We start from the raw sequence: 21,003 nt of genomic DNA, 5'->3' as shown, positions 1-21,003 counted from the left end.
CAGTGAGACAAAGATTTCACTGCGATTTTCGTCTGTCCGTTTTTGCTCATTAAGACACCACACTGGCTTGTTTTACACACTTCAATCCATATTCTTGTTCAAATTCAGAATATAGAAGAAGGCATTGCAAATTAGCAAACATCTGGATTTCATGCCTGTCCTGAAAGAGCCAGTTGATGCCTCCTGATCTGGAATGCAGCATTGACTTTGCTCTGAGAAAGAACGCAAGAAATGCTTTTAACCTCTGGAAGCTGGGACTGCAGCCACATATGGAAGCGCCTGGCCGTATTCAGTAATGTGACCCCTGATTTTTAACTTTTAACATGATTCCCTAAGTAAGATATTAAGTCCATAAATTCCATTTGTTTTCCAAATCTCTTGCAAGCTGATTTTTCCTCTGGTAGCAGTTGGAACAGTCTCCCAGAAACGAAAGCCAGAGGGATAAGGATGTGTCAGTTACTGTCTTTTTCTTTTCAAAACAAATCTAAGTAGTATTATATATGTGCAAAACACTTTCCTTCTATGTGTATATCTATTCTAATAACATTGGTAAGTTTAAACTTGAAGTATGTATCATTTGCCTTTAGTATATGTAGTCCTGAAACTTTCCTGACACTGAGTTTAAATTATCCACTGATTATTTTTCAGTAATTGTGCATTTAACAAAAACCAACAGTTTAGCTATATGTTAAAAACAAACAAAAACCAAAAAACAAAAACAAACAAAAAACCCCAAACCAAACCAAACCAAAACAACAACAAAAAACAAACAAACAAAAAACCCCCACTGTTATTTCTAAAGTTTCTTTGGGGAAGCAAGTACATTGTTTTCAAATAATGTGTTCAGTTTATACTTGGAATTACTTCTTGTCTTGAAATATTTTCTGTTAAAAAAGCAATTTCCCCAAAGCAATAGTTGATTTCAAGCACCCAAAAAAAGAAAAAGGAATTATTTGTCATCAGCAAACAATTTGTTAAAAGCAGATAATTTGTCAAAGGCTCTCACTCAGGCAGTCAGGAGGGGAGATAAGTCTACTCGTCCCAAGAAGTCTTTCTCCTGTATATCTTTAGAAAAGCTTATATTTTTCAGTAATATAGTTTTCTTTAAAACTTGTCAGGTGGGTTTTTTCCCTTTCTTTTTACTCTAGAACAGCTCATATATATTAAAAAAAAAAAAAAAAAAAGGAAAAATACAGCTTGTTTTTTGCATAAATATCACTAGAATGAAGCATCATTTCAGCTAGCATACAAAAGGGAGAAAGATACATGCTCCTAATATGCATTATTTAATTGGTTTACTGGAATAAGAATTAACTTACAGTTGTAAGAGGCCAGCTAAGTCCTGAAAACATGTTTTGGAGAGGGGTTTGTCTCAGATAGATGAGGACCAAATAGGATTTGTGCACGCTGCACACATGGAGATCAGGCCTATGCCAGTTACTGCAAGACTTTTGGAAAAGTTGTTGCACAAGCTAAATTTCAGATGAGCGTGAGTTTTGGTGTTGACCTCGCCTACTAGTCTAAACCTTAGTGTAGAGCATGGACTAACCTTTGCAGACGTGAACAGGAGTGGGGAGCACTACACAAGGTCAGGGACATCACCCTCTATCTGATCCTCATGGTACCAGCTACCACACATGAGGCTGGGGCAGGGCAGATGTTTTGCCATGGTAAACAGCATTTTTAAATGACTCTCTGATCCCTGAGATTTTATTTGGACCTTAAGAATTTGTAGCACAGGAATATCATTCTAATGCCCACTGTGCAGTGCCCATGCGTTTGAACTACATAAATACGTCATATTTATAAAGCACAAAACTGAGAACCACTATGTAATTTTCTTAAGTGTTTTTTCTCAATAATTGCAACTTAGGGAGGATTAAGGATGATCATCCTTGAAGAAGGAAGAGCATTCCCCCTTCCCTCAGTGTAAGATTTGCTACAGACCCTCGGAGATGTAGCCCTATTCCAAAGGTTGCAAGGAGGGAGTCCAGAGATGTGCTGAAATACCTACCTGCAGATTGGGAAACCTACCTGCAATAAGAAATGTTTTGAAAGATTGCTCACAGTTCCTTATGTGGGTAGCCACAGGCAAATTCTGTAGGCAGTCAGGTGCCACATTTACATTTATTTTACTAAGGTGTAAACTCCTAAAGTGGAAGTATACTTGGTGCAAGAACTACTTCAGAAACGTTTAAATATGGATCCTATTATAGCCACAAAACATAACCACAGTGTTGGTGAGTGCCATGTACTTAGTTATGCACTTGACTCAGCAGTAAAGTGTTTGCATAAAACTTAATGGTCTGCGATACACAGGTCAGGTTTCTGTTCTCATGGTCTTTCATTCTACATCTAAATAAACTCATCTATTTCTCCATTTGACTGAAAAAGCATCTAAGATTTCTACCCTCCCAGATTCATGTCATGTCCTTAGATTTCCAGAGGTGTGTTTTGCAGTGTGTTCTGCGTTAAATGGCCAAAAAGCCACTTCTTTGCTTTCAGCTTCTGCCTGAGAAGCATTATCTCTGTCCTGAAAGAAAGAGATAATATAGTTTTAGATGAGCTCTTGGGAAGAAGTTCTTCCCTGTGAGGGTGGTGAGGCCCTGGCACAGGTTGCCCAGAGAAGCTGTGGCTGCCCCATCCCTGGCAGTGTTCAAGGCCAGGTTGGATGGGGCTTAGAGCAACCTGGCCTAGTGAAAGGTGTCCCTGCCCATGGCAGGAGGTTGGAACTGGGTGAGCTTTAAGCTCCCTTTCAACCCAAACCAGTCTGTGATTCTGTGATTCTGTGAAATCTGACCCCAGTTGCTGCAGTATGGGATACACGTGCCTTTTAGCAACAGTAGCTGTGTGCATCTGCAAATGGCTCACATAAAGTATATTGTAAGGATGTTCCAGATTTTATATGGCACTAGCCCAAGGTTTAGAAATAATTTTGACAACTGTATTGCCATTGGTTGCCTTTACATAGCTTTAGGCTTAAAGAGGAAGAAATTCCCACTGACAGTTATACAACCTGCATGGCAGGAAAGAATGAGTTACAGGGAGACCTGGATACCATCTTAGTCTTATACTGTTGTAGGAATCTTTACCTTTTTATTAACATTATTTCTATATGATTTCTAAAACTGTAAAAAAAGTTGTTGACATACTTTTCATTCTCTTCCCATTCTTCAAAAAAAAAAAAATTCTGGTACAAAACTGGGTGTGAATTTAACTAAATTTCTATTTCTGCATTGATTCTTTTATATATACATATATTTTGAAGTGGAGGTAAATTGTAATATAGTTGGCTTTCATGTTTATACAGATTCTTTTTAAATTTAACATTCTTTTTGATAGGCTTAGCAGTTAGTCATAATGACATATATAAGGCATATGCATTTAATATAACCCAGTAAGAAGCAGGAATCCTCCATGAAATGGTGTGCATTTCTTCTTCTTGGAAGAATTACTATAATTTCCACAAGCAAGAGCATATACTTGTTGGAAACTTGAAATGACCATTAATATTTATTGAAACTCCTTTGAGAATCTGAAAGCACTTTTCCTACTAAAATAAGTGGGAGGTAGGCATATCATGTTGCTAAAAATTTTGTAAATTCTCAAAACATAGGGTCAGTGAAAAGCATTAGAGTAAATAAAAGGGAGATTAAAGAAATGAAATGTTAATTGCATGTCTCGTTTTTCATTCTTCCAGGACTACCATAGGTTTTTTTTCATTCAGGTTTGTTTGTTTTTATTTTTTTATCTTTCAAATCACAAATCAAAAAGAAACAAGTTGGGACATGATAGGTTAAAAATTTCAAGAAAACAAAATACTAAAATTTTCTGAATTTTCTAGACTTAAAGAATCATGACAATGCTGTTCAAGAATGTTGAGAGATATGGAAATAAATTATTCTTTCCTCGTTTGTGTTACCTTAGCACGTGGCAATTTTCCTGGTTTAAATGCCCAGTGTAGAATTTTTGCCCTAATTCAAAATGTCAAGAATTGCAACTATTATAACAGCAATGACCAAAACTGCATGTAAGGTACAGGTGTTACTAACAGAGGATAAAAAAGGAGAAGTAAACTTCGCTCTCTGTCCTGTCCTAAATAAACTTGTGCCCTAATTGTACCATTAAATTCTTAAAACATTAAAGTGACCATTTGAGAGAGTAGTATATGAACTTGTAATGTTTGTTAAAATCATGGTTTTTCATGAGTAAATGATTATTTTTTTTAATAATTCTTCTTGAGTAACTACTGGAGCACAAAAATAACTTTTCTGGATGTTTTCATGAAGTGGTATTGCAGGGATTAATCATGCAGTCTGTACTTGGACAGAATTCCTTCTAAAGTCAATGGCACTTGTGCCTAAATGCAGAATATGGGAACACGCCCAAGAAGAGCATTCTATGCTCAGAAAGCATTTGTCTTTATATTCTGCCATTAGTCCAAATACAAAGTCTGGCACTGCGTTACATGGCACGTGCTGCTCCACTAGTTCGTCTAGAAACAAGCTCTTTTCTATGTAAAATATTTTTACTCTTTCAAGTCAGTAAAACAAACAACACGAGGAAAAATAATTTTCTTTGAAAACTTCTTGAATTGAAAATGCTGTAAATTTGCAGATTCTGACATATGCCCTTTAAAACTTGTGCATCTACTGTTTTTATTTTCATTATGCATTACGAGTTATATCCGTAATGTTTAAAAATGTTCTATTCCAGCAAAAATATGGCTTTTAACCAAATAAAAATGTAAAGCCAACTTGCTCTAAAATCCATCTGTTTTTCATTTTCTTATAATCTATAATCAGGAAATCCATTCATACATGACATATAATTTTTGTGCTTTCAAGTGGATAGTGGAATGCGATGTTCTGCATACAGTCACATCTAAATTGATAATTGTCCAGGCAGAGTGTAATTTTAAAGTATAGGATGAAGGAAGGTTTAATTTGTATATTAGAAGTCTTATACATTATTATTTTTTTTTGCCTCTGAATGTAAATGAGGCCATTCTCTTCAGTGGATTTATCTGAAGGTGGGACAGCTGCCTCAGAGCAGGCCACAGCTTTCTGAGTAAAGAGGATACGGTTTAAAGAGCTGATTTAAATGCAGACTCTTCTTAACCATAAACCACATGCATGCATTCATCATTGATTTTCAAATGATGGGTTTCTGTATCATTGGTTTAAGGCCCACAGTCTTACATTCCTGAGTCCACATTATACCAAAAGAATAACAATTTGGTGGCTGGAAAGAGGAATGATTATTATATGGCTCCAAAATGCTAGCTGGCATAATGTGCCATGAACAGCAGAAATCTACTGGTAAAGAGAAGATTGCAGTAGTTCTTAAAAATAATTTAGTGTTCTAAAAATATAAATGTCAGAAACGTTATCACAGACCAAAATATTTTACATCAGTAGGTAAATAACATAAACGTCAGGCAAAAGTTTCTGAAAAGTTTTATACAGATGCATTCTTTCCCGTAATACTTAATAGTGAATTATATAAAGTAAATTTCACGTAGAAAATGGGAGTTTTTTCTTTTAAAGGTTTCTATTCTCAGAAAATCACAGCCATAGAAACATACAGATTACAGTGTGTGCTGTTAAGTTAAATATCTTAGATTGTATATTGTAGAACTAAAAAAAATATATTGCTTCTTCAAAAAGCTTCATTTTTGCTTTCTGAACAAATGCTTGTCATACAACAGATTTCACAAGACACTTTTACTTCCTGTTGGTAAAACAGATCCTGTATGAAACCAGCACCAGAGAAACTCTACTTTGCTTCAGTTTCTTCTTTCGATCAGTTCCCCACAGCATTAGTTTTTTGCTATTCCATATGTAACAGATCACCTTTTAAAAGGCACTGAATTTTATAGAAGAAAATATTGTTGTGTATTTGAAATGGCCCTTACAATTTCGCTGCCTCTGGTAAAACATAGTGCTAACTGGAGCACAATATGTAGCAAATCCACGTTGAGAGCAAATGTTCATTTAAAAAACCCAGCCTACTGACACAAAATGGAAAATTCTTGACAGTGTTCTGCTATTTTAGCTTGATAAGTGTAAAAATACCCTTTTTTCATTAACTCATTTTATCTCACTAACTAGTATTAAGGACATAAACAATAAGATTAACTATGAAAAATATTTTAATACAAAATCTCTGAAATTATCGGAGTGCTTCTAACTTTTCATCTTAATTCCTATTTACAAAGGCTGAGGGCAACATGATAATAAAAACCATGAGAATAAAAAAGCCAGACCAGACTTGTGACTCAAGGTACCTCGCAAATATGGAAGTCAGGCACTTTGTGATACTTTTCCTTTGTTCTAAGTCTAATGTTCACAGTTCAGGGTCTTTCAGAGCCTGACTGTTGTTTTTGTATTTAAGAGCTCTTGACATTTATTTTTCATGGATTTTGCTGATCTGATAAGTACAATTAGCTGACGTGCTTGCAAATTAGTAGCATGATTTAATGTTAGTCATGCTTGGACACACCTCGTTATCCTAACGAATCTAGACAGATTCACTCTCGTGTACTGTCATTTTTATACCCACATCATAGACTTTATGAAATTTAATTCCATAATCCATTCATGTCCTCTAGGGCTGTAAACCCCATTCCATGTGTGAAAAACAGTGAGATACTGACTTCTTCACTGACTTTGGAACCACAGGGAATTTGAAGGTCCAGGGCTTCTGACTCACAGGACTCAGCCACACTCACTAGCTCTTCTTCCCACACTGTTTCTAGGTTGTGTGTCTCAGCTTGCGAGCTGTGAACAGAAAACGAGCACAGAACAGAAAGCCTTCCCTAGCATTGGCTTTTTTGGTATTTATCTGTGAAAGTTCCCTCTTTCTGTACTAGTTTTCGTGCTATTCCCTCTCTATGACCGAGCAGTTTCTCTTCTCCAGCAGAAGTCCAAAGCTATACTAGGGAGTCTCTCTTTCCCCAGACTTTGCATGGCAAGGAGGTGAAATTACGCACATGAAATATGAATGTCTCATTTTCAGTAGACCGGTAGGTCAGTAACCTTACAGATATACAGTTGTCAGTACTACATGGTGAGAGAAGAGAACCCTTTTCTGAAAAAGGCAAATGAAGCATTTGCCTGTCAGAATTGTTCCTGGGGCATGCAGAAAGCAGCAGGGAGATGAGGATGAAAGATAGGGTGGTGTTTTCCAAATAAGGTTATGCTCTTGCTCCCATTGACTTTTGTGTTGACAGAATCAGGTCCAAAAAGTGTGGTGAAAGAGAGCCAGAAAAACTCAAGAATCTTCCTAGTCCTCTCTCTGCCTCTTCTGGAAATTATAGCCTTTCTACACAAATCCTTTGTATAAAAACAAAACAAAATCATGACCTGGAAAGGGCTGAGTCAGGCAAGGCAGAATCCTTTGTAGCTATCGAGAAAACACAGCATAGCTTTGACATTTTTCAAGCCATAAGATTGCCTGATTATCCTGATTCTCTTGTAAGGGGAATAGGTCTTGGCTGCTTTGAGTGCAGTGTATTGTGCTATATACCATAGTGCAGTAAACAAGAGTCATATAACGAAGTTATTTTCAGCACATCACTGAGATATCAGCTGCCCTGAGTGAAAACATTTTAACACCAGTTATTCCAGTGACCATAGAATCACAGACTGGTTTGGGTTGGAAGGGACCTTAAAGCTCATCCAACCCCCTGGCACGGGCAGGGACACCTTCCACTAGACCAGGTTGCTCCAAGCCCCATCCAGCTTGGCGTTGGGCACTGCCAGGGATGGAGCAGCCACAGCTTCTCTGGGCACCCTGTGCCAGGGCCTCACCACCCTCACAGGGAAGAACTTCTGCCTAAGAGCTCATCTCAGTCTCCCCTCTGTCAGGTTAAAGCCATTTCTGTTGTCCTGTCCCTACAGGCCCTATACATGGGCATGTAGAGATAAGAAAACATGGCATGTGTTGTATTTTCCTATAAAGGTATGTTACATGGCACAGGTATTTACCCTGGGGTTTTTTTGGTTGGTTTTTTTTTTTTTTTTTTTTTTATTATTTGACATTTTTAGTGTTCAGTCTTAAGAAATACCTTGGAGTTTGTAAACCTTCTCTCTCTTTTCTTCTTCTCTTTTTTTCTTTTATTTTACCTAAACAGGGAATGGATATGGCAACCCCCGCAACTCACCAGGTCTGCTGGTCTCACCTGGCAACTTGAACAAGAATATGCAAGCAAAATCTCCGCCTCCAATGAATTTGGGAATGAACAACCGTAAACCAGATCTCCGTGTGCTTATTCCACCTGGCAGCAAGAATACAATGCCATCAGTGGTAATGCATTTTCAAAGCTCTTTTTTTTCTTTCCTTCACATAAGAGATACTTAGGAGTTCCAAGGCCTGCTCAAGCGACTAAAATCAGAATAACATTCCGTATTCTTTCTCTTTTGGTCTTTCTCTCTATCCTAAAGGCTTGACATTGAGCTGAGGATATAGGAAGAGCCTGTTCGACTGCTTTTATGAAGTTGTGTTTACTTCCTCCCTTTTTTCTACTGAGTTGCAAAATAGGAACTGTGTCCTCTACGGTCTAAACTTCTGCACTCTCTTTCCTAGTAACTGGAAGAGCCTTTCCTGGGTTTATTGTAAAGGCTGGATTTAACCCTGAGTATTCCTAACCTACTTGTTTTTCTCAAATATTTATCCACACAGACTCTCATCAGATGGCAGTTTAACTACACATAAATTAACTGGAACTCTATCACTCTGATCTCCATTTTGTAATGATAAGACGTAGTAAATAGATGGAGTAGGATAAAAAAACTGCTGCATCTTCTGCCAGGATTAATGAAATTTAGGCAGGGTAGAAGGTTGAATCATGAAGGTGTCATGTGCATGTCTTGTAGTTCACTTCTGAAAGTCAGTTAGTGGTTGTAAGTAAATCTTTCATGAGTGATTTAACATTAAAAGTGAGCTTAATTTAGAAAGGATCTTGAATGTAAATTTAAGTGACACTATAAATATATTTTTGTGTTACGTAACAGACACTATTAAAACAACTTCCAACCCGGCTGCTTCAGCTTGACACATAATAAATTAACTTTGAACATCAAAGTAACCCCTCCCCCCTTAAATGTGATGATGCCTTCTGAAAGGATAAGAAATAAATGGTCTCCTACAGTGCAATGTTCAGAGTCGACCAAAGCAGTGACAAGCTGTCTGCATCAAATGATTTATTCCAAGGTCCTTAAAACTGATATTTTCCAAGGGATTCTGTAAATAGTCAGGTCTCCTGAAACCAGGTATAGCAACCTGTCTTAGAGAAAATCTCGTACTGAAAACTGGATAGATTGTGCTTGCAATCAAGACAAACACCCCATCAAACGAAGAGATCTGTGAGGTGTTATTTTTCCAAACTATAGTCAGAAAGTGTTTAATTTGCTGCCTTATCATCAGATGAAGCTATTCCCTAACCTAGAAATCTGCATCCTGATAAGTATTTATATTCACTAATTTTTAATGCTCCTTTCCTATGCACTCAGTCTGAGGATGTTGATCTGCTTCTGGTAAGTGGTAGCGATGTTCATCTTAATAACAAGGAAAAGAAAATCTGTTCTTTTGTATGATTGATACTTGTGTAGGTGAAGTGTTGGAAAACTTTGCCATAACTATTCTGTGAACAAAAAGGCCATCATTGTTTTTGAAATGCAGCAGTATGGAAGACCAGGTGCAGTTGTTGCACGTACTCAAGTTAAAATACATGCTAGGATAAAGCTTTCTTGTCGCTGGTGCCTTGAGAGTGTGTAAACTTGCGCTGCTGAAGATGATGCCAGCTCATGACATTTTTTTTGGTGTCTCTCTGGTCATTTTATCCCACCACTCCCAAGACTGGAGTTCTCTAGCACAGTTCTGACAGTGCAACATCTAGCGCCCTGGTGCAAAAGATAAGTGTGTAAGTGCTGAGCTGTCTTACACTCTTGAAGTTTGTTTCATTGCACAAAAATGAAGTAGTCAGAGCACCATCTGGTGGAAAGTCATCCATGTTCAGCAATACCAGGATGCCATCACTTTCAAAGAATATAATCCAGTAGGTCCATATTAGGGGGGTTTTCTATCACTTCTCTATTTTTTATTATTTTTTTCCCCTTCATTTGAGTGAAAAGGAAAACAAGGTGAATACAGTTTACATATTCCATTAGTTTTTCACACGATCTGTTCTCTTACCAACAATAAAAGCAATCTTACTTGTTACTAGTTCTGTTACCTAGGAGATACTGATGTAATGGGTTACTATGGTGACAACTGGTCTCTTGAAGGCTTGTAAATGATAGGGTTGGCAGAGTTCATAAAAGCCACATGTTAAATGATTAATTTCTAGAAATGCCTACCAGACTGTATTTCTCATGCACAAAACATACCCAGACAGCTAATACACTCAACTGACTTAAAACTAGTCAATAATATGTTTATTTTACTTACTTTAAAAGAATCAGAGGATAAATAACTCCCAGTCTGCTCAGTCATTGGCTACTCCAGTGGTTTCCGTAGCAACTCCTACTCTACCAGGGCAAGGGATGGGAGGATACCCATCAGCCATCTCAACAACATATGGTACTGGTAAGTATGGGAGCAAGATGTAAAGGCTGGGGGAGGGAGCAAGGTGATGACAAATGTCTGTCTCAGGACTAACAAACTAGCTAACATTCATTGGGAGAAACTGAAAAATTCATAGTTGATATGCTTCCATACAGTGTTCACTTACCCTGTATCTGTCACTAACTTGAGACATATCTATTCTAAGTTAGCTATTTTGTTTGAATGGAAAACTTCTTTGATAGCTTTATGTCTTTGCCTGTAATAAAAAATGTAACTTAAAAGACATTTCTCAATACCACAGGTAATTTCAGGTACTTGAGTGCACCTCCAAGGGTAGCAGGAACAAGCAGCTTCACTGGCTTCCAGAGTTCAGTAACTTTGTGGGCTGTCCCATAGCTATCTGGGAGAGACTAGAAATGAAGCCACAAGAGATCCTTTCCTGTTCCCATTGCACACTGCTGCTGAATAGAGCATGCCGATGTACAGAGATGATGTTTCTAGAGAAGATGCACATTGTTCAGACACAGGCTGCATGCTGGCTTCTGTGAGGAAGACTGTAACCAGAACATTATTATGTTTTTCAAGTCTTTGGGAACACATCTGTACTTACGGTGCATATACAGGCTGAGAATAGTTTGGATCTTCCAGATCCAGAAAAGCCCTGCTAAATTACACAATAATTATTAGTGCATTATTTGCTCCCAAGTTAATGAGTTGAGGGAAGAGGAAGGTCTACTTTTCTGCTGCAAGTTAATGTGATTGGTATAATTAAAATTAAAAGGCTTATAAAGTGACATGTGAAAATTATGATGCTAGTTATTATTTAATTGCTTCCTCTTTAATTCTCTTTTAATTATTGTCTTTTCTGTTTTCAAATCTAGAATATTCTCTGAGCAGTGCAGATATATCATCTCTTTCTGGGTTTAATACAGCCAGTGCTCTTCATCTTGGCTCTGTGACTGGCTGGCAACAGCAACATCTACATAACATGCCACCATCTGCCCTCAGTCAATTGGGGTAAGCACTGTTTTCTTTATTTTATTTTTCTATAATGACTCCAGTCTTCCCAGTAATCCCAAACCTAAAATACATCAAGACAACTTTTTATCAGCACACATTTACTACATGTAAGAGCTCCATTTCACAAAACTGGAACTATTTGTTTCATTAAGAATTTGCCAGGTAGCTACAATGAAATATTCTGTGATCATGACGTTTTCTCAGTAGTGTAGTAAAGACTACTATCCGTGCTTTACTCACTGTTTCTTTAAATAGCATTTTATGTCACTACTAAAGATCAAACTAAACCCTTACACTGTGCTGTTGATGTATTTTGCCATTTTTGCCATTTAAGCTTTTTATTTCCAGTTACTATAGCACAAATTTTTACAGTAAACTTGAAAATTTTCTAAATATTTTTAATCAAGTAAGAGTGGTGTAATGATTCGACCTGAGATTAAGCCTTAACCTTATAGAATAATAAGCACATGTTCCTTTCTTCTCAACTCTGACATTCAAGTTTAATTTTTTTGGAAATGTTTTCTACAAGCAAACAACATAGCTAGGCCTAAGAACCGTAAGCCCACAAAGCTCATTGTGATTTATTTGCCTGTGTTGAGGAGGATAGGTATTCGTGCCCTCTAGTGGCTAATTTCAAGACATTCACTCAAGGTTGGCGAAGCACAAAGCTGAATAATTTCAGGATTTTTAAAAGTGTGAAAATTCACACAGGGAGGTCACCTAAAGCATTCTTTAAAAAAAAAATCCTGTTGGCTCATTGAGGTGAGCTTTAAAAGCGTGATCTTAAAGAATCCTGCATTTTCTATTGAGTAAGGCAGTAGGCAGTCACCAGCACACCACACATAGCTTAAGGTAAGCCTAGACATGTTTGAATTGCAAAAGTTTTCCGTATAAAAATAGAAGCTGAAAACAGCTGGAGTGTATTTATGAGGAGAAATTTAATTCACATGCATTTGAAAAGTAAATTTTTTTCCCCCAGAAAGAGGTGTTGCACATATACACTAATTTTTTTGCAAGATGGTTGTCATAATGTGAAACTATTTAATACTATAAATGTGGCTTACACTTCAAAACTCTCCTTCTAATTTATCTGACCACTTTTTGTAGCTTACTGTAATTTCTTTACCATGTATAGACAGTTTTAGTTTTTAAAGGAGAGCTATACAAGTGTTTCAGAGGAAACAATTTTTTTAAAACTCATTTCTATATAAATAAGCATATATAGATACTAACTATACAAAAATATACAACTGACAGTTGCTGTGCTAGGAAAAAAAAAAATACTCTTAAAACCTTACTCTTACGCTTCTTCTATTTTCTTTTTGAGTTTGCACAGTTTCTGGGGCAACATTCAGGCTAACTTTACAACTAAAGACATAAAGCCTCAAACAAATTGAAAACTCACACGTTAGATATCAATGTATATCCTTACAATAAACTGATTGTTTTCAATGGTGTACCAAAGAATGTAATAAGGCTACTTGGTTAACCAAAAAAGTATAAATTAAAACCTAAACTAACTACATGCCTTTTCAGATATGTCACACATTGTCATCTGTTTCTAATTCATATCGCAGAATGTCGAAGTGTAATGGCTATGGCTGATGGAATACATTCTGAGTTGCTACTTTTATTATTACTATTTCATTTATTTGTAAATGAATTCAGCTATGAAAGCTGCTTCACTGACAGTTCTGGAAAAGTCTTCTATCTCTGCAGAAAATCTTAAGCTTTTTTTATTTTATTTTAGTCACTGAGTTCTACATGCACAAGTACCTCTGCTCACTCTTGTATGATTTGAAAAACTTGAAACTATACAGAACTTACTCAGCCCATGTCAACATGAGCTAGAATTTTCAGGAAGATTGAATCACACAAATTTATAGTCATCCCCAGGTATCTGAGAAAATATATCTACAAAGGTTTTGACAACTCAAATCCCTGTGCTGAGTGAGGTCATATACTGGAAAGATTTGGTAACTGAAAGATATTTTTTGGTAACAAAAGGATGTAAAGAGCAGTGAGAAAACAGAGTTACTGAAAGACACCCTAGATTCTCAGTAGGTTTTGTTTTTCACCAAAGCCTAAAGGTGAAAACCACCCCTGCTACCTCAATGCAGTGAAGAAGAACGTGGTTAGTAACAGAATAGGATATGGTTAGACATATTAGCTTTCTCCAGATAAGTCCCCAAAAATTTCAGCAGCACTGTCAGACCATCTTTAAGACAGTTGGAGAAGATGTCTACAACCTAATTCTTAAGTCTTCATGTTGGCTCTCCAATTAACAACTATACTGGTGCCAGTAAGCCTGAGGGCAAATACCTGAGGACATGGAAGTAGCTCATTTTCCCTGTCTGGGCAGCCTTCAGGCTTTCCGTGAGCCCCATGAATAGGAGACTAATGTAGAGCCTGTTTTGATATGACTGGGACATCAAAACAAGTCTTAACTTTTTAGGTTAAAAAGTTAAATAGTACTTTCACGGTCTTTTAACTAGGTCTACATCTGGAATAAAATACACACAAATTCTATTGAAAATCAATCCCTCCCAAAATTTTGGGATTTTGTCTGAATATTGCTTCAATGTCTCTTACAGAGAAGGTTACTGCTTATTTAACATCGACCAAAGAGCCTACCTGAATTTAATTGCTGCTAACCACAAGGGAAGTTCATTCCAAGCTTTGAAATAAATGATCTTTTTTAGGCACAAGTCCATTATATGGAAAATGTTCTCTTATGTCCATATTTCCCAGTTGAAGAGAGAATCTTTTCTTCCTTAAGTATCATCTGCAGGTGAAATTTTGGCTTTCCTGAAATATAAGTGCAAACACAGAAACAGTATTTCATATGAAAAGTCTTCAGGATAGATAATTGTTTAAGTAAAAAAAGTTTCTCTATATTTCTACCCACCAGAATAAAAATTGTCCAGATTCATACATACTGTTGACTTGTTCTGTGGCTTTTTCATAACAAGCTTATTACTTGGCAACAATTAATTTTGGTTAGGCAATAAGAATAACTACATATCAGCAAATATTCTCTACCAAACCATTTTTACTGGAAAAATTTAGACATCATATTTTGTGAATTTGTATCAGTTCCTGCAATGAATAAAACCCTTATATATTTAGGATTGAGCCTTTTTTCTTCTCCCACCATTGTAAATAAGATGTTCCAATAATATAGCTTAATATTATTCTTCTTTTAGAATTTTCTTTTTAAAGCATAGACCTGAATGTGTGAGAGCTAGTCAAAATATCCTGACACAGAAATTCTTTTTCTGCTTCTGCATTGATCAGAACATATTAAAAAAACCCTACTTACCTAAAAGAAAAACAGAGGGGAGGGAGGTTGCATTGCTAGCAAGTCAAAAATATCTTCTATTCTCCTAGTTACCAACTAGCACATAACCAAAGTTACATAACTAACTTTTGCCATGAATTTTCAACGATTCCTTAAATGCATTTATGTAGAAAACTAACATGAAGTGAGGAAGTAAACTAATTCAGACAAGCAAGTGTGGCCATAAAAGAAAATGTGTGAGGGTCTTCCTTCCTTCAATGGACTGCTTCCTCTCTCTGTGAAAACCTATCTATCTGGTGCATTTCATGTCCTCACTTATCACCTACTCAGACCTGCACATCTATCCGTGCATGCTGAGCTTCCATACCAGTTGGGGACTTGAACAGATGGAGACACACACAGAACTGATCTCACTGGCATCAGCAAAGACCAAACCCACCTACAAACTCATTTCAACATGACTTGCTTCCCACCTCTTACATGGCAGACCTGTGTAGTTGTTCAGCATTGAACCCAAATAGGAGCCAGCACTCAAGGCCGGGTTGCACGGGGTTTTGAGCAAGCTGGTCTCGCAGAAGGCGTCCCTTTCTGTAGATAGAAACAGTAGTTTCTTCAGTCACAAAAACAGATAGATGAAAAGAAATCATTTGATAGCAGTCAGAATTCTCATTTTTTTATAATACAGTTTATATTCTATAGCTGTTTAGGGTATAGGTCTGAAGACTGCACCTAAGTGCTATTTCACTGTTTACATCTATGTGTTACAGTAGGTTTCCTGTGTAATTGACCATTTTAGCTAACATGAGATTATCATTAAAATGTTTCAGAAAATTTTAATGAAATCATGTAAATTATAATCACCAGAAAACATGTATTAAAATTCAAAATTAGTTTCAGCAGAAAAAGACTATATTTAATTTTGTTAATTTGAATGACTCAAAATAATTGTTTTGATTTATATTGATTTAAACTTCAAAAATTTACTCCTGATGTGCCAAAATAAGTTCTTAATCTTTCTGAATTTACAAAGAAAATTGTTCAAAATGCAGATCAACCTGTAGCATTTTTTAAACTGCCACACATTAGTATGCCAGGTATTTACATAGCCCTGCTGATAAATCACAGGAATCTAAAGAAAAGCACATAGATACACATTCTCATACTCAGTTCTAAAAAAGTATTTAAAAAGCAACATAGCAGTATAGCAATATTAGCTCTGTTTCATTAGAAATGCAGTTTATCCCTTTAGAGTTGGTCCTTTGGGGGTTGTCACACACTAGAATGCAAGTATGTTCAGTGGAACAAATTTGGCTGAATATGGTTATTTTTAACTAGCATGGGTTTTTCAGCTGTCCCCAGCTTTGCAAAGTGACATGTCATCTGCTCATATCAAAAGCTTCTAAATCAAACCCCCAGGCTCCACCATCCTTTATTATGGGACTTTCATGTTTACCTATAAGCTTGGCATCAAAAAACCTACATAATCTTATCATATCTGCTAAACTGGCAGCCTGTTTTACCAGGTGAAGTTCTAGCATTTCCTAAAAAGTCCTAGCACCTGAAAAATAAAGTCACTGGAAATGAAAAGCAAAGCAAACAAACAAACAAGCAAAACCCCAGGATTGTCATTTTTATTCTTTTTGGATTCTTTTCAACAAGTTTTCAGGAAAAGAGTAGAGTATTTCACTAAATTGGAATTACAGAATCTTAGATTTGCAGTTTCTTAAATGTGTTAGTTTAATAAATGCAAAGAAAATGTCCTTTCTGAGAAAAAAAAAAAAAAAAAAGAAAAAAAACCCCACCCTACGTTTGCTACTGGAATGGCTATTACTCACAAACTCTGTGATTTATGAAGGGGGTGACCGCAAATTTGGCACATTCATCTGTATGGGAGTGAAGGGTAGATAAAAGCAGTTGGAGGTAGAACATCCTGTTTTTTCTGTTTTCTAAGAAGATCCATCCATTATTAAAGACTGCAGTAGTTCCTGATAAAAGCAGTTGATATCATTCAATATTGAAGCCATATAGTTCCATTTTAGATCTGTCAGAAGAAAACAACATTTTGTCTTTCATCAAGGTTATAGTAAATGTTGCTTAAGTAAAGCTCAACTCCCAGTTGATGAGGTATCAGGAAAATTGAGATATTTCAATAAATTAAAAGGCCACATGTAAACTTAATTGTGTTTTCTAAATACTTAAAAAATATTTTGAAATCCCAGTATTTCTTCTACTTGCAGTAAAATGCCTGCACATCCCTTTGCATTTAAAACCTTACGAGGCCAAGTGGCCTATTGCCTCTGCTGCCTTCAGTTTCCCCCTGTATAGATACTGAGTAGAAGCCTTGAAACTGTGTCTCAGGGGTTAGACACTGACTTCAGCCTAGCAAATGGTCCCTGAAGTGGAATGTAATGGGAAACACATATTGAGAACTCTGTTTTAATAACGAAAAGTCAGGTTTTACCAGGAGGTGGTGCTTTTGCACAAAACATCCTGCAGATGCAAATTATCTCATTTCTCCCACAGAGATAAAGTGCATTCTCAGTATTCGCTCTCCTCCCTGCCTGTTTCAGCTTCCCTCTGCCCACAAAAATGCACAGAAAGAAAATGAACTTAGAATAGTTATACAGCTTGACTTTGAAGAAGTTTTAGCATAGCAGTTTCTCTTAGTGCTAGGAGCATCCTCTGAGCTGGGCTCTCCTACAGGCAAATAGCACAATCCTCTGACATCTTCCAGTACTCTTCAGCTTCTCTTTGGTTGTTTATTGAAAAGCATTCTAGATTGAGTTATGAATTCATAGATTTGAACCATAAAATCATATCTAAATCCTTGCCTCCCTGTGGTATTTTATTAATGTCTAGGTCCAGAAATTACTAGGACTAGTAATTTCAACTCTATTCTGAAGAGTATAAATTGTACATGGCCCAAACTTTCATTTCTCTTTTGCATCCGAAGTCGTGTGTCAAATAATCAGCAATAAAAATAGTTGGGCACATTCAAACTAATTGGATTAATCACAGCAGAAAGTCCGTGCCTCCCCTGTCTCAGCCGGTGCATACACACACACAAGCATTAGTTATAAAGGTCGTTACAACAGTGCAAAGGCTCGCCTTCCAAAATTTATTGTGACACTTGAGCCAAAAAAAGGAGAGAGAGATTGAAAGTGAGACCTCCTTTCAAACCGAGGGCATGTCCACATCTGTTGTGATGATTTTCATCCTTTTGAATTGGTGAATTCTGCCCAGAACACAGTCCCCATGCTCTCTGCAGGGGCTGGCCCCTCGTGAGCCTTTACACTGGTGTTTTGTGTGAGTGTTTGTGCATATCTGGGGGCTCCATGCCTCCTCCGTCTGTAACTGGGTTTCCTTTCCTCCTACAGAGCTTGCACTAGCACTCATTTATCTCAGAGTACAAATCTCTCCCTGCCTTCTACTCAAAGCCTCAACATCAAGTCAGAACCTGTTTCTCCTCCTAGAGACCGTACCACCACACCCTCGAGATACCCACAGCACACGCGCCATGAGGCGGGGAGATCTCCCGTTGACAGTTTGAGCAGCTGTAGCAGTTCCTACGATGGAAGTGACCGAGAAGATCACCGGAACGAATTCCACTCCCCCATTGGACTCACCAGACCTTCGCCGGACGAAAGGGAAAGCCCCTCTGTCAAGCGCATGCGGCTCTCTGAAGGATGGGCGACATGATAACATTTATTATCTATTAGGTTGTTTTTTCTTTTCCTTGCAGTGTGTGTGTGCTGTACCTTAATGGGGGAGGGGGGGTCGATATGCATTATATGTGCCGTGTGTGGAAAAAAAAAAACAAAACTTTAAAAAAAAAAAGTCAGGTACTCTGTTTTGTAAAAGTACTTTTAAATTGCCTCAGTGATACAGTATAAGGATAAACAGAAATGCTGAGATAAGCTTAGCACTTGAGTTGTACAACAGAACACTTGTACAAAATAGATTTAAGGCTAACTTCTTTTCACTGTTGTGCTCCCTTGCAAAATGTATGTTACAATAGATAGTGTCATGTTGCAGGTTCAACGTTATTTACATGTAAATAGACAAAAGGAGAACATTTGCCAGAAATGGCAGATCTTTACTGAGAGAGAAAGCAGCTGTTATGAGACATATAGAAAAGTGTACAGATGTTTTGACAGACCCAGTGGTTGGGTGGCCATGAAATGATGCTAGAAAGAGAGTGGGTCACCCGACATACCGAAAACACTCACAAACATGCAGGTATATGGTTAGAGTATGGCACTCAGATAGAAAGGATCAAACGTTTAAAGAGGACCATACTTGTAAAAACATTGAGTTCGAGGGCTAACATATTTAATTTTAAAAATTCTGGGTCTGCATCACTTATTAAAAGAAAAAAAATATAAAAAATATGTACATTACATTTTGCTTATTTTCATATTAAAAAGTAAGACAGAGTTTGCAAAGCATTTGTGGCTTTTGTAGTTTCCTCAAGCCAAAATGTGTTCTTTTTCCTGTGATAGCTTCGCTGATCTTTTAAACAGTCCTGAAGAAACAAACAAAAAGGACTTTTTGTATAGAAAGCACTACCCTAAGCCATGAAGAACTCCATGCTTTGCTAACCAAGATAACTGTTTTCTCTTTGCAGAAGTTTTGTTTTTGAAATGTGTATTTCTAATTATATAAAATATTAAGAATCTTTTAAAAAAATCTGTGAAATTAACATGCTTGTGTATAGCTTTCTAATATATATAATAATTATGGTAATAGCAAAAGTTTTTGTTATCTTAATAGTGGGGAATTATATTTGTGCAGTTGCACATTTAACTATTTTCTTTCAGTTTTCTTTGGCTGGGTATACATTTTACAGATCAAAGTCAGCTGTTGAAACACTGATCTGTAAAAAATTAGAACTTACCCATGGTGTAACAACTTAAATCATTTTAATACAGCATTTTACAATCAGTTGGGTGAACTGCGATCCATTGTATATACTGATTAGTTCTTTCATGCTGTTTTGTGCATTGTAACAAGTTAAGGGCCCTTCTATTACTTAACGTCCTGCGTATCTTGTAGTTTTCCATGGGTTAAATGACAAAGTGGCGTAACTTGGCCATTTCTCCTTAATAAAGCTGGTATTCTGCCTGTCAGAATTGGGTGTACAGCTCTAATGGCTGTCAGTTGCGTGAGTGCAGGTGAATGTTTGGAAGAAGCAGTAGGGAGAGTTAAAGGGAGGGATCGCCATGAACATGACTATTGTAAGGATTACTCCCCTCTCTCACAGATTTAAAACTCTTAGAGAGATCATCAATTAAAGGACCATTCAAACATCGATTGATCTCACAGCCAACACTGGCCATCAGGTCCCTGGTTCTCATGGACCTTTGTGGTCACGTCGTCTCACAGTGAGCACGTTGTTGAGCAATGCTCCCTGTGTATCTGCAACCAAGCAAGCTTTGCTTCAGCATATGCCATCCACAATTTCTCCTGCCTCATGTGGTTTCTTTGACTAAAACAGCTTGACCAGAGGGAGTGTATCATTTCTGTGAGTCCCTCTTTGTTCTTCTTGTTTCTTAGACGAAAATGGTATTTTCAAATGTTTGAGTCTAATCTTGCTGTTGGAGAGAAAAGGTGTTAAAGCAAAACGTTAGTGCCATAGTAAACTTTAATATTTCTCCTTTTTCCAAGAGTCCTTCCAACTGTCACCTATCTACATAGACACTATGGTGAAGGATATAGCTGTGACAGCTAAGTATCAACACCAAGTACTTTGTTAAGGGAAATTCACACTCTGTTTCCCACCTGTACATGCAGTTGCTGTGCACTGCTGAATGATAAGAGTGTACCTCTCTGTAGTAGAGAATGATGAACAGACTACGGTGTGCGTCAGGACATACGCTTTTCACTTATCATGACTTTGTAGACACCTGCCTTACAGGCACTCTCAGCCGTGCAGGGGCTAGTGCATGATCTGGAAACTCTTTAAGCAGAATACTGTGCTACTACTGCATCCATCTTAGCTCGTGTAGCAATCCGCAGGGTAAACAAAAAGATACGCATGTTTAAAAAAAAAGAAAAACACCAAAAAAAAAAAAAAAGTCACAAAAAGTAACAAAAACAAAACAAAAAAAAAG

General features: G+C 37.1%; 1 protein-coding gene across 1 annotated transcript in view; it reads left to right on the top strand.

Moving 5' to 3' along the window:
• The window catches only part of MEF2C (myocyte enhancer factor 2C), a 63,997-nt gene extending 44,070 nt beyond the window's left edge, over positions 1-19,927 (top strand). The window contains exons 6-10 of the mRNA XM_010018934.1: positions 8,138-8,310; positions 9,516-9,539; positions 10,461-10,590; positions 11,451-11,586; positions 18,268-19,927. Coding sequence (XP_010017236.1) covers positions 8,138-8,310; positions 9,516-9,539; positions 10,461-10,590; positions 11,451-11,586; positions 18,268-18,589 — 785 coding nt within the window. The 3' untranslated portion in view covers positions 18,590-19,927. The remainder of the gene's footprint in view (positions 1-8,137; positions 8,311-9,515; positions 9,540-10,460; positions 10,591-11,450; positions 11,587-18,267) is intronic.
• Positions 19,928-21,003: the final 1,076 nt, after the last annotated feature.

The sequence above is a fragment of the Nestor notabilis genome, unplaced genomic scaffold (genome assembly GCF_000696875.1).
Source record: "Nestor notabilis isolate BGI_N333 unplaced genomic scaffold, ASM69687v1 scaffold4477, whole genome shotgun sequence".
Lineage (NCBI taxonomy): Eukaryota > Metazoa > Chordata > Aves > Psittaciformes > Psittacidae > Nestor > Nestor notabilis.
This window is presented reverse-complemented; position numbering and strand designations above follow the sequence as displayed.